Consider the following 15005-nt stretch of genomic DNA (forward strand, 5'->3'; position numbering starts at 1 on the left):
TTACAAAATTTATTCTCCTAAATTGCCAACACTCCCACCATTCCATTCTGGTTAGCTTGGAGGTCACCCATATGTGAGAATACCTGCCTGCTTGTCCTGAGATAAAACACAGTTACGTACCGTAACAGGTGTTATCCATATACATCAGGCAGCTATTCTCACAACCCACCCACCTACACTGGATGGCTTCTCTGCTAGCTATCTGAACTGAGGAGATGCGCCTTGCACTGGACAGGAAGGCACTCGCGCATGCGTGGTGCATGTGACTCGAAACTTCGAGTTTCTTCAAGCAAGTCTGGTTGTGAGGTGTCCGCATCCGGGCTCCATCGATGACATCACCCATATGTGAGAATAGCTGCCTGCTGTCCCTGGATAACACCTGTTACGGTAAGTAACTGTGCTATTTCTACTATAATGTCAATTGTCCAAGACAATTGAAAATGGACCATGCAGAGTTGTTGCCTTTGGTTCAGTAGCTATTTATTTTAAACTTCAGTGGAAGCCAAGGACATGAATTATTTCATAACATCAAATTTACAAAAAGTTATTGCAACATAAATATTTTTTCTCACAACTCATTATAAATTGTGCTACTATTGATGTACAAAAAAGAAAATTGCTAGCATTTTTTCTTACAAGTTTTTAAAAAAACTGCACTTATGATGTTTTATAGAATATATCAAAAGACCACATTACAATTAATATGTAGTCTATATCAATTAAAAGGGCACTTCAGGTTGATTAAAAATTATAGGGCTCCTTTTACTAGACCAAGGAATAGCTTTTTAATGCGGGCCAATGAGGTAAATGCTTCAATGCCATGAGCGTCAGAACATTTACCTTTCTGGCCCATGGTAAGAAGCTGTACTGCAGTTTAGTAAAACCCAGCATTAATTTGGCAAAACACTACAAGTTATTACTGTGCAAATGATTATCATTTTTCTAAAACTTGATATGTTAAGAAAAAAAATGTGCAATACTTATATACTTAATACAGCCATGTAGGTATCATTCACCAAGCTTGTGAGGGGCTGAAAAGTTCTCAGTCCAGCCAATAAGAGAATGATGTGGAGCCACTTTTCATTTTAATGATATGAAATGAAACAAAGTGTCAAGAAAAGTGTGGAATATTTTGTACGTTTTATGGCTTCACATCATTCTCGTCTTGGTTGGGCTGCAAACTTTTCAGTGGCCCCTTGTAGTTATGACTTTCAACATTGTGAATCAATTTATATTTCCCTTCAGGTACTGTCTATTCAGTGAATTTTTTGCTTATGAAAAGTAAAGACTAACATCACTGAAAGCTGAAATCTGTTCTTCCCCCAAATGGGCACAATACTGAAAAACCTACCTTCAAGTACTTGAAATATGGTTTAAGTATGAGGGAGAGGGCAATTCAATCCCTTCAAATGGGAAAGTTACTAAGTTGTGGTAAAATCATAAAATTTACTGCATAAGTCACTGACTTGCAATACCTAATGTGGTTGCATGACCCTAGTGCTAGTACAAAAGCATTAACACTTGTGAGATAATGCAACCTTTGTGAATGTAAGCATTAAAGGACAAGAACAACCAGAGATGGCTCTTCCTCCCTCCTATCCACCCTTGCTGGAACCCTGGTAGGTTCCAGCAAGGGTGTGAGTTTAAAAGAAGGGGCTGTCAGGGATAGGGGAGTGGGTTGGATAGGGGTAGTGGTGTGGGAGGGTCTGAAAGGAGTTTCATGGAGTGGAGGGTTTTACAACCCACATCTGTTCCTTTAAGAAGTGTTCTGATGCCCAAAAAGGAAAAATGATGACAGCTGAAAGCTGATATTATCTTTTCATTATTGCATTATTCAACTTGCAAAATAATATGTTGCTTTGTTTGGCATCCAAAGATGGAGATGATCACCTCAGCACAACTAACTACAAAGTCCAACAAAGACACACTGAACAACACAGTGCTCTCTACAGTGTATCTTCTTGGATTTGAATTGGAATTTTGATTTGTCAATTACTAGTATAGGACTGCTAATACAGGCTTTCTAGCCATAACACGGCCCGTGTTGAGTCCATGATCTACTACATGTGTTTATGAGAGATACGATGATTTTTCATATGGATTTTACATTTGGTTGTTGATATAGTGGGTTTGAAGACCACGCGTACTCTGCTTCCTTCTATTGGGCTTTGTTAGGCATTTCATGCTTCACGTTTTTTGCATTAGTTTTGAGAAAGGGGGAAAAGATAAATGGAGCAGGGATTCTCCTGGGGCATCAGATCTGTCAATCAAGGTGAAGATAGGGAGGCCAGCAGAACAGTGGAATTTAGGGTGATAAGCCAAAATGACATTTTCATAAATTATGTCTATCATCAAGTAAATATCTCACACTGCCTTTAAATTAGTATAAAAGACAATATAAGGAAAGTTCCAAGGACCTTCAATGCATAAAGAAACTCCCCATCCAGCACTGTAATCCAGTTATACTATCATTATAATTAATAGCATCATTTAGCTAATTCAGACTGTATTCATATAGAATAATTATCTACAGGATAAAAGAACATTTTAAAGTACCTCCATCTCCATTTCTGTAACTCAAACTTTGCAATCTCCCAGCCATGATACTGGGATATATCCCCTTAAAATTCACGATGCAGAAAACAATCATATTATGTTGTCAGCTCAAGAATAGCAAACTCTGCTTCCAGACCTTTTACAAATTAACACAAACCCCTGCAAAGAGACCTACAGCACTTATACATCAAATTTACCATAACAGCACTAACTATCAGAACTAAAATTGCAAAAATCCTTCCTCGTATGTTACATCAGGTCCAGAACACCAGTACGTATACCTACTCTTAGGAATATAGAATAAGCAGTATTGCTATCAGTCTTTAGATTCAAACCCAGTTAGGGTTGACCCCTCATTCTTCTCCCCAATCGTCAGTCTCCCACAGCTCCCCCCAACACTTCTTTTTTTTCTCAACTTAGTTTCCCCTATCACCCACTCTCTAGTCTCCAGATGCCATCCTATGTACTCTTCCCCTCCAAACCATTATCTATCTTCCTCTTATTCTCATTCCCTCACCAGCCCTAACTGGTCCCCTGTCACTTAACTAAACCTGTCACCCAACCCTTTTCTTCAGTTTGGCTTAGAAATGCCTGCTACTGATGGCCTTTAGGGATGCACAACGGGAAGGCTTCAACTGTAGTTTAGTAAACCCATGGTGGCCCATTCAACCTGCAAGGATGGAAAGAATAGATGACCAAGGGATGGAAGGGAGGAAGGAGTTAAAGAAAAGAGTTTTGTCTGATGCTTCTGCCCAAATGACACCCTTGGAAGCTTCCACATTCACCGCTCATTAGTCACAGTCATATGCATTAAAGGTAAATAAAGCATGTATGGAACTATGGCCCTCAGGACCATGCACTTGTGCCAGTTGTAAGGGTAATTGTGGAGGGTAATTTTATAGCTATACTTATGTTTGGAGGTTGAGAAGGAACCAATTTTTAACCCATTTATAAAGATACACGGAGGAGTAATTTTGATATGACATCTAGGTCCAATTTTGGATGTTTTGTGAAAAACATCCTAAAATCAAGTGACAACAATTTTCAAACCAGAATGGGATGTCTAGAGGCTAGCATTTTTAGAAAATTGACCAGACAGACATCTTAGCAGTCTAGGGGCTGCCTAGGGTGCACTGTGATGCACTTCATATAAAAGATCCCAGGTACAGCTTTTATTGTAATACCCTTATATTGTATGGGGAGCTCTTCAGGAACAGAAAAGAAAAATAACTGTACCTTAACGTATACCACTACAGTAGCACTCAAGCCTGTAGATGTCACCTATATTTAGGTACAATAGGTATTTTATAGTTTTTGAGGGCTTACATGTTCCACCACTAATGTATTAGTTAGAATGGGATATGGCCTTGGGTCTCCTTATCTAAAGTCCACTGCACCTTCCAGCTTGCTACTTTTGGGACCCACTTGCTATGCTAACGGGAATGGCCATTGTATCTGAAGCTGTCATAAAGCCTAGTTTATGCTGTCACCGTCTCATCTTTGGGGGCTAGAAGAGGTCAATAACCTTTAGGAGATTAAGGGGAGGTGACATGCATTAATCTCTCCAGTGCTCATTTGATCATTTAGGGCACCTTTATGTAACTTTGTTGCATATAAAACAGGGGTAGACAAAATGTCTCTGTTTTTTGCCCTAGACGTTTTGGTTTTGTTCCATTATGACGGAAAATTTCTAACTTTTGGGACTGCCCAAGTCCTGCCCAAAACACGTTGACCAATACTTCCCCCTTGAAATTTGGATGAACGGCAACAAAAAAATGTCTCAAATCTGAGTTTTGAAAACTGAAGCTTGGATGTTTTTGCGAGAAAAAACATCCTTCTGCCACATTATGATTTTTTTAGACATTTTTTCTTTTGGAAAGGAGCACCATAGACATACGAATTGCATATTTAGTTGATTTTAATTGAAATTTTATACTTGTATCCTTTAGTCATCTATTGCAAGCTCTTGTGTGCAAATGTATCCTGAAGATCTACTGCTGTTTGCTTTTGAATATATCTATCTGTGGAGGTCTGCATTTCTGTGTCACCAGCCTTGATGAGAGCAATGATCACCTTAACCATCTACATCAGGGGTGTCAAACTCAATCACATAAGGGGACAAAATCTAAAATAGAGGCTTTCGCAGGCCGAATTTCTTATTAAGAGACTTAGGAGTCCATTTATTAAGGTGCGCTAACCGATTTAGAGTGCGCTAAAGATTAGCGCATGCTAAATGCTAAGGCATCCATTATATTCCTTTGGGCATCTAATGACGCAACTTCATTTTTTCTGCTTGGGTGGACCATAGCAGACAGAAAGCAGGAAGGTCAGTTGCAGACAATGTTGCTGAATCACTGCTGAGCCAGCAAATTTTTCAGTGTGATGGTGACATCGGACCGGCACAGAAGGGAAGACATTCTGGGCCGCAAGAAGGGGAAGTTCCTGCAGGCCTTGTGTTTGACACATGATCTACTTGAAAAGAATGAGGCTTCATTATCTCGATTCTCCCTGCCCCCCATAATGTGACCCAGGAAACAAGGGCATATTGCTCTAATATACGGTGCCCAAAAGGTCAATCGCAATCGACCAGTAGATCGCAAAGGCAACGCGAGTTGATCGCAGAGCCTTGGTGCTGCCTTTATGTTCTGTTCTCCCTGCTTCTGCGATGCCAGGCCAGGCACATACAAGCGACGGGCCCACAGCCTCCCCCCCCCCCACCCGACGACATCAATTCTGACATCAGAGAGGAAGTTCCAGGCCAGTCAATCGATGCCTGGCTGGCCCGGAACTTCCTTTCCGATGTCAGAACTGACATCGGGGGAAGGGGGGAAGGCTTTTGGTTCCGGCGCATGTACATGCCTGGCCTGGCGTAAGGGAAGCATGGAGAAATCAGTGGTGGTGGCTTGGGGGGGGGAAGTAGGGAGAGAGAAAGAAAGACAAAAAGAAAGGGGGGACAGGGAGAGAGAAAGAAAGACAGTCAGAAAGAAAGAAAGAGAGGGAGGGGGTAAATTTGAGGTTGGATTGTATTGCCTTATACTGAAGAGTACCAGTATAACTGTTTATGTTTTGGGGTGGGGATTTGGCTATCTGGTGTATTAGTTGTATTGTTTTGTGCTATATTTGCTACTGTGAAAATTCAATAAAACTTATTAAAATAAAAAAAAGAAAGAAAGGGGAGGAGCAGGGAGAGAGAAAGAAAGACAAAAAGAAAGGGGGCAGGGAGAGAGAAAGAAAGACAGAAAGAAAGAAAGGGGGCAGAGAAAGAAAGAAATGGGAGGGGCAGAGAGAGATATTGGTTGGGGAATGGAATGAGGTCTGGAGGACAGGAAGCATGCAGGAGGCAGAAAGAGAGAAAGAAATATTGGATTTACAGTCAGAAGAAGGAAGTGCAGCCAGAGACTCATGAAATCACCAGACAGCAAAGGTAAGAAAAATGATTTTATTTTAAATTTAGTGATCAAAATGTGTCCGAATTTATATCTGCTGTCTATATTTTGCACTATGGCCCCCTCTTACTAAACCGCAATAGCAGTTTTTAGCGCAGGGAGTTTATGAGTGCCGAGAGCAGTGCGGGGCATTCAATGTAGCTCCCTGTGCTAAAAACCATTATCGTGGTTTAGTAAAAGGGGAGGGGGTATATTTGTCTATTTTTGTATAGTTGCTACTGAGGTGACATTGCATATTTTAAAGTCATCTGCCTTGACCTCTTTAAAAAAAAACCGAATATAAATGATAATTAACATTTTCTCTGTGTATAGTGTGTTTTTTAAAATTTTATTGTTGGTAGATCATTTTGACTTGGTCATTTTAAAAGTAGCTCGCAAGCCAAGAAAGTGTGGCACCCCTGCTCAAATCTATAACATCCCCATCCCAACAAGCAAAAGCATGGCCTTCCGGCCCTGATTTACCCATCTTACACCAAACAAAGAAATGCCCCCAGATTATGCTAAACATCTCATTACTTTTATTTAGTTTTAGGTCATATTATACCTACAAAAATGGACTAATGCTGAGTACTGCAGAGGTCTACATTATTCCTATCATGTCTTAATGAAGAAACTTGTAGGCAGGTCTGTACATATGACATTTTCTCATAGCTGTCCTAAATATTTTTTGTATCATTTTCCCCATTGGATGTTACCCAAATATATTTTTTTTAATTGTTCATGATCTCAAAACTGGCAGTAAGGGACACATAGCAGAAATAATTGGAAAGAATGAAGTTGGTATTATTTCACCTAATCTCATGGCATTCCAGATGGCATCATATATTTTGCATGAAACAATTACTAACATATAAAGGAATGTATAAATGTTTTATATACACTAATATTTAAACAGAATGGGAGTAATTTTATAAATTATTTTCCACATGTAAAACACATGGTAAAGTATGAGGTAAAAGTCTCTTATTTATAAAATTGAGAGCCAAAGACATGCATGTAGATATCTGCAATGACGAGATGACATGTACTTACACATACAACATGTGTACACATTCCTAGGGCTTAGATCAAATGTCAAGTTACCATGTGCATGCATGTTTTAAAATCTGTACCAGTATATACATAGAATACATGAACACATTTACAACTTCAAAAAGGAGGTAAACTTGTAAGGATTTGTGAATCACTGGGGCTGGATTAGATACCTATTTTATGAAGGCACATAGGCACATATGGCCTCTTTTACAAAGCCACGCGGAAACAGCCCCGAAGCCCTTTAAATCTCTATGGACTTTGTGGCCGTTAGCGCAGCGCAACGCAGCTACTAGCGTGGCTTTGTCAAAGAGGCCGTTAATTTGCCTTCATTAAACAGGTATAAAACAGATGGCTATTGGACATTCCAAATTCTCTAATATTACCTCAAATGATCGAGAACTACAAAAAACATAAACACAAATTAAATATAATAACCCTCACTCCCCTCATTAAATAAGAAGAGGTTATTTGATACAGGGTACATATTTAGAAATATTCTTTTCAATGTAGTAAAAGACAAAGTTACATTTTTAAAGGAAGTATGAAACACATTTTATACACTTTTCCCTTTAGATTTTGACTTCCTATACTACCTAAACAAAAACAATTATCTCTTTTTAGCACAGTTTAAAAAATACAATTGAATATACAAAACTCTAGTTAATTTCAAAGAATGGTGCACATCCATACCACTACATATAAACAAACTGGCAGTAAAGCTTTAACTTTCTATATTACATTGCAATTTGAGGTGAAATATTTAATCAGACATGGCGAAATATAGGTTGTCTGACGCAGCTCTTCCAGAGATAGATAAATACTTTAACACAAATGTACTGTCTACCAGGTAGACTTTACTTCTATCCATAGAACTAGCTGAGCCAAGCACACATTAGCCAGGTCTAACTTTGATAAGTATAAGAGAAAGATTATACAGACAATACACTCCCTCGCCTGTTTTTGTTTTAGTGTATGATTTTTCATTGAATGTCAAGCATATCTTTCTTTGATTTCTATAATTTGTTTCTTTCCCACCATTACCTTCATCCTGTTTGTAATATACAGTAGAACTGGCTGAATATGTCAGTCTGCACTGTGTGTATTTAAGGCATTAATCTTGCTGGTGATGAATATCTTCATGCCTAAGAATTTTATAAATAACCCAATAAAAAACATTAAACACCAGGAAAGCTAATGGGAAGCAAGCTCGAGAAATGGTGTCAATCTTCTTGGCCTGGTCAATGAAAACCTTCCTCATCTCGTCATGGGTTTTTGGAACTACTGGAGGGGGATTATTTGGCCCCTTAGAGGTCATACCATCTTTTGCTTGCAGACATGGTCCCATTCCATAGGTTGTAAAATTGAATCGACTTTCTCTCACTGCCTCATCCTGCCAGGAAGAAAATGATAGAGGTCCTGTTATTTTAAGCACACTCAAAGACATAACTGATGTTGATGCTGTGCTGGATGAGCTTCTTTCAAATGTTGCAGTAACTTGGCAGTGATTTAATGGTTCTATACAATATTCCAGTTATGAATTTCTGTGTAATTTGTTAGGGCCCACTTTAAAGAATCACCCCATTATTTAATTTAATGTGTTGTCTTATATATATTGCTAAATCTCCCAAAGGATTTGAAGTGGTTTACAAAGCATTTAAATTGACTTAAATGGCCTACAATCTAATCAGGTACTCTGAATTTCCCTCTCTGCACCAACAGGCTCAAAAACTATACAGGGGCATAATCAAAAAAAGCCTATTCTGATTGGCCCAGGCGCCTTAGGCCCCACCTGTGGGCGGGCCTTTAGGACGGCTGGGCCAATCCGGCCCCATTCTGCCGGTGGCTGCCTGCCGGACAGGCGGGTTTGGCTCCCGTCTGTCCGGCCAACTTAACAAAAGGTATGGGGAAGGGGGGTGGGGGTGGGGTTGGCCGGGGGGGTCGCGGGTCAGCTGGGGGGGCGATCGGGGGTTCTGGGGGGGGCGATCATTGGGGGGAGGGGTATTACATCGAGGGCAGGAAGGCCTGGAATCCCTCCTGCCCGTATTGTAGTGGGGGGTGGGGGTAGTGGGTCACCGGGGCCAGGAGGGTTTGGGCTCCCTCCTGGCCCATTCATGTAGCGGCAGAGGGGTCACCGGGGCCAGGAGGGTTTGGGCTCCCTCCTGGCCCATTCATGTAGCGGCGGGGGGATCGCCGGGGCCAAGAGGGCTTGGGCTCCCTTCTGGTCCAAGCCACTCACGGGGGTGGGGGAGTCGCCGGGGCCAGGAAAGCTTGGGCTCTCTCCTGGCCGATGTTAATCGCGAGGGGGGTGATGGATCGCAGCAGGAGAGATGCCTCATCTCCCCTACCGCGATGCCATCACTCCTCTACCGGAACTGCCGCGACCCGCAGCAGGAGAGATAGGGCATCTCTCCTGCCGCAGGTCGCGGCAGTTCGGGTAGAGGAGTGATGGCATCACGGTAGGGGAGATGAGGTATCTCTCCTGCCGCAATGCTTGCGGTGGGTAGGTTGGTTGCCGGGCCGCTGAACTGATGGCACCAGCGGCCATCAGCTCAGCAGCCCCTTTTTCGGCACTTAGACCTGGTTTGACCACGACTAAGTCAAAAAGTGCCGACTAGGCAACCTGTTAATGTTTTAGTTATACCTGTTGTATGCCTAGGTGTAGTTCGGCCCACCTCCCGCCCACTGCCCGCCCTTTCCCCTCCTCTAAACACACCTCTTTTCTCTCTGTGCGTTTAGTGGCAGGGGAAAGTCCTAAGCTGTTTTTAGATACGTCTAAAAACCAGCTTTGGTTATGGGTACTTGGACGATCAGGCTTTTTGATCGTCCAAGTGGCCATTTAGGACACTTTTTAGACGTTTTTTAAAATTATTATTACACCCATAGTACCTATGAAAGAAATAATTACTTACATTTACCTATATAAAAAGAAGGAGGAGGGCAAAGATAATACAATAAATTCAATACTATAAGTGCGTAAAAGGCACAACAAAAGGGAAAACTTCAATATCAAAGAATCCCCCCTAAAAATAAAAGCAGAAAAAAAATAGCAAAATTAAACAAGCCCAACAAAAAAAATAAAAATGAACCTTCCCTTGGGTTATCATGCAGTACAAGCTGTAAGCAAGCAATGATTGGTCTCATGCTAAATGACCCATGGCCTCCTTCAGTTCTTACTTTCACCTTTACCATTGTTCTTAATTAAAGCTATTTCTATAGTTGATACTGTATGCATTCAGAGGCAGGCAGAAATCTCTTGACAGAAGATTAGTGAATCCTCTATTAGAAAGCTTTCTTTGTGATTTATTTCAGCTTATCTGGCATTTTTTAGAATTTTAACATGTAGCACAGCACGTAGCAAACATATAATAGCATATTGCATCACTTGAAAAAATAATGACTCCATGACAAATGGATTAACTATTAATGTTTAAATACACCATCACAATGCAACGGCCTTATTTTAATTGCATATTTATAGTGCTAAACCTTGCCAAAATACATAGACTGAATAAAACTCAGGCAAAGATAGTTCTTATAAGGTAAGATTTGGAAAAAGAATGAAAGAACAAAGATAAAAGGCACACCTGAAACCCCAAAGAGGTCTGATGATAATAAAATTATCCCAAAGTATTAATGGCTCACTCATACGAGAATTCCTGTTTGTATTTCTATCAAACATTTACAAGCAGAATACAAAAATGTGCTGCCAGTTTTATATGAGTGAAACAAATTAACCCCCCCCCACACCCATTTTTACAAAACCGTAGCATGGTTTTTTAGCACCAGTCAGAGCAGAAACAGCTTTGACGCTCATAGAATTCCTATGAGCGTTGGAGCTGTTACTGCTGGGGCCGGTGTGAAAAACCGCACTACAGTTTTGAAAAGTGTGTGTGTGTGTGTGTGGGAGGAGGGATCTGAGTCTTCTTTTTACCAAAATCTGTTCGTCCTTAACACTATTATCAATATGGGCCAAGCATAGATAATGTATTAAAACACTTGGCTACAGAGGGCAATGAGCTGCTATTGGATTACACTGTCATCTTTGCAGGTGTCTTATGTATGTAGGTAGAGTAGATATTTTTCTGTTCCTGGAAGGCTCAGAATTTAGAACAGCCCAGGTCCCTGATCTTACAGGCCACTGTACTAACCACTAAGCCACTCCCGTAGCTGAGAGTCTAATTTTACTGTCCAGCTTCACTTTCAGGGGAACGAGAAGGGGAGAGCAACCACTGGGGGGATTAAGGAGGGATCTTGCTGGTGAGCATCGGAGCAGCGCAGAGCGTTCAGTGCACCAGCTGGCACTACAAGCCTCTTGTGCGGTTTTGTATTTATGTTGATATTTGGTCATTTTTATTATTATGCTGTTAACAAAACTGTAAGTTTTATGTTGAACTGTACCTGTTGCATACTGCCTTGGGTGAATCTCTTCATAAAGGCTGTTAAAAAAAATCCCAATAAATAAATAAATAAGTAAAATGTAAGTTGTAAAAGATGAACTCCTGGTTTGTGGATATGCCCTTCACCCTTCAAAATATTTTTTGAAGTATTAATACATACACTTACCCTATTCTTCTTTCGCTTACGTTTGAATTTAAGAAATTCTTTGTGTTGCCTTGACACAAAGTTTACTGCTGCATACTCCAGCAAGGCAGAAAAGACAAAGAGAAGGCACACTGCCATCCAAATGTCAATAGCTTTGACATAAGATACCTATTGACAACATTAAAGCAGAAAATATTAATTTTCAAGAAAATGAGACTTTACTACTGATTGTCAGACAAAGCTAAGGGTTCCTTACCTTATCTTAGGGTTAATTTTCAAATGAGGTTATACAGTATGTTTACCAGTGGTAAGGAATATGCAGGGGCTGATATCTAATCATAGTAAAATGCTGGCTGCTGCTGTTAAAATAATACTGAGCAGTGCTGAATAGCTGGTATCAGTGCTGACCCAGAAGTGGTATCTGGTTAAAGGCCATATTAGGGAGAAATTCATCAAGGGCGCCAATAGATATAGTGTACGCTAACCGATTCAGCATGCACTAACCGCATTAGTAAGCACTAATGATTTGTATGTGGTAAACACTAAGATGTGCATTATCCCCCCCCCCTTTTACAATACTGCGCAAGAGCTTTTCAGTGCTGGCTGGCGTGCTGCTTTGCGCTGCTCTGATGGTCATAGAGTTCCTATGAGCATCGGAGCAGCGTAGAGCATTCAGCGTGCAGGCTGGGGGGGATATATTCCTATGGGTGTCTTAGCTTTTAGCAAATGCTAATTGTCAGCGTGAGCTAAATTGATTATTGCCTCTTGATAAATTTCCCCTAAATAGGTAAAGTTAGGACGGCCTTTCTGCTGTCTTAATCCAATTAGTGGTCTGAACTAGAAAATGACATGGGAAAAAAATCTGTCCCCGTCACTGCCCCATCACCAGACCACCATCCCCTTCACTGCCCTGTCCCCACCGTCCCCTTCACCGCCCCATCCCCATCCCCACCGTCCTCTTCACTGCCCCGTCCCCGTCCCCGCCGTCCCCTTCACCGCCCCATCCCCATCCCTGCAGCATCCACTCTTCCCTCTCGCCACCTCACCATCCTTCAGCAGCCCGAGAATCTCCCTCCCCCCTTACCTTTGCGGCACGTTAGTAAAGAAACTTACTGAAGCAGGCGAAGACTGCCTGCCTGTGCCTGCAGTCACGTGTGTGTGGGCAGAAGCTTCTCCTCTGATGCAACCGGAAGTTGCATCAGAGGAGAAGCTTCTGCCCACACACATGCGACTGCAGGCAGGCAGGCTTCACCAGCTTCAGTAAGTTTCTTTACTAAAATGCCACGAAGATAAGGGGGAGGGAGGGAGGGAGATAGATTTGGCTGTAGGTTGGGAGGGAGGGGGCTGTGCGCGATCGTTGACCGTGCGCCTTCCCTCCCTTAACTGCAGGGACAAGGCCATTCACCACTCCATGGGTTGGTGGATGGCCTTGTCCCCGTGTCTGCAGTGAGTACTTTTTCCCCCCACTGTTTCTGCGGGTTACCCACGGCTACCCACGGCTAGACTGCGGGTAACTGACACCGGGTCATTCTCTAGTCTTAACACAGCTGGTAACCAAACAACCTCTGTGTTTGCACAAGATCTACCCACAGACCACCTCAGCACTGTCCAAATATTGACGATGCACTCAAAGGACATATTCAATGGTACATTCCAGTTACTACCACTGAATAGCTTTGTTGGCACCTATCCAGTAAACAGCATCTGCAAGCCAGTTATGTGCCTTTAAATAGGGTTACCAGACGTCTGGATTTCCCCGGACATGTCCTTTTGAGGACTTGTCTGGGGGTCCAGACAGCTTTTCAAAACCCGGCACTTTGTCCCACTTTTGAAAAGCTTCTATCAAATCGCCACTGGGTGGGAGTGTATCCGCAAAGTCATTGCGTTACATCCATGCATGCATGGTTGCCCTCCTGCTCGACGAGAGCAGGCAGTGGGAGTGGGGCTAGGGCGGGATTGGGGGCAGGACTAGGCATGATGGGGTGGGGATGGGTGGAACTGGGCGAGCCTAGGGGTAACCCTACCTTTAAATATAGGCCTCACAAGAATATAGAATTATTAAAAATCAATACAATTTGAAAATTAAAATGACCAAAAGAACATATTACTCTAAGCTGATCAATATCTTAATCAATCCTTTCAGGAAATTACTTCATTTTTTTTCAGAGAGTTAACACACTAAAGGCTCCTTTTACGAAGCCGCGTTAGCGGTTTAACGTGCGTAATAGTGCATGCTAATTTGCCGGCCGCACTAACTGCTACCGCCTCCTCTTGAGCAGGCGGTAGTTTTTCGGCTAGCGCGCGCTAAAAATGTGCGTGCGATAAAGCTGCTAACGCGGCTTTGTAAAAGGAGCCCTAAGAGATATAATTTAGTTATTCTAACAGCAAATGCCTTGGCTCTGCATTTCCAGAAGAAAATCTTTGGAGGAAAGGTAGAAGAGGGGAGATATGATAGAGATGTTTAAATACTTATGTGGCATAAATACACATGAAGTGAGTCTCCTTCGATTGAAAGGAAACCCCAGAGTGAGAGGGCATAGAATGAGATTAAGAGGTGATAGGCTCAGGAATAATCTAAGGAAATATTTTTCTACAGAAAGGATGATAGATATGTAGAATAGTCTTCTGGTAGAAGCGGTAGAGACAAAGACTGTGTCTGAATTCAAGAAAGTGTCAGACAGCCACATGGGATCTCTGAGGGAGAGGAGGAGATAATGGATGCTGCGGATGGGCAGACTAGCCAGGCCATTTTGGCCTTTGCCATCATGCTTCTATTAAATCTGTTACTTAGCTTAATTACCAGTTTCTATGAGTGCCCAGGATTCTTTATCTGAATCTTTTGACAGTGGAAATATATCCTATTGTAGCACTTTATCCATCTCTTCATCTGTGACCTGGACCTCCTACCATCTAGCTGGTTCAAAATTAAGCATCTTGGCTTATTGCTTCTTCTTCTTCACCTCATAACTAACTTTGACTCACAGGAATGCTCCCTCACATTGGAAAAGAACTATAGTTAAACCAATCTTTAAAAATCCACTCTTGACCATCTGGTACCTCTGAATTACCATCCCATATTTAACCTAGGTATATTATCAAAAATCACTGATAAAACTAGTTTTCAGTCAGCTTTTTGGAATATGCAGAACAGTGAAAAAATACTTCACCCTAGAACCCACCATAGTACTGAAACAACAGTTACTACACTAATTTGTATCCTACATTCTTTTCTTGAAAGAGGTCAAATTGTCTTACTAATTTCAAGATATATCAGCCACATTTGAACATAAGAAAAGCCTTACTGGGTCAGACCATTGGTCCCAGTAGCCCATTCTCACGGTGGCCAATCCAGGTCACTAGTACCTGGCCAAAACCTGAAGAGTAGCAACATTTCATGCTACCAATCCAGGGCAAGCAGAGACTTCC

The 15005-nt window shown here is 41.8% G+C and overlaps 2 protein-coding genes across 2 annotated transcripts in view; one reads left to right on the forward strand and one right to left on the reverse strand.

Moving 5' to 3' along the window:
* HPGD (15-hydroxyprostaglandin dehydrogenase) overlaps window positions 1–15005 on the forward strand; it is a 287193-nt gene that overhangs the window by 247878 nt on the left and 24310 nt on the right. The window lies entirely within an intron of this gene.
* Window positions 8149–15005, reverse strand: part of GLRA3 (glycine receptor alpha 3) — a 54390-nt gene continuing 47533 nt past the window's right edge. The window contains exons 7-8 of the mRNA XM_033942691.1: window positions 11595–11747; window positions 8149–8427 (exon numbers count right to left, since the gene is read on the reverse strand). Coding sequence (XP_033798582.1) covers window positions 8149–8427; window positions 11595–11747 — 432 coding nt within the window. The remainder of the gene's footprint in view (window positions 8428–11594; window positions 11748–15005) is intronic.

Source organism: Geotrypetes seraphini, chromosome 1 (genome assembly GCF_902459505.1).
Source record: "Geotrypetes seraphini chromosome 1, aGeoSer1.1, whole genome shotgun sequence".
NCBI lineage: Eukaryota > Metazoa > Chordata > Amphibia > Gymnophiona > Dermophiidae > Geotrypetes > Geotrypetes seraphini.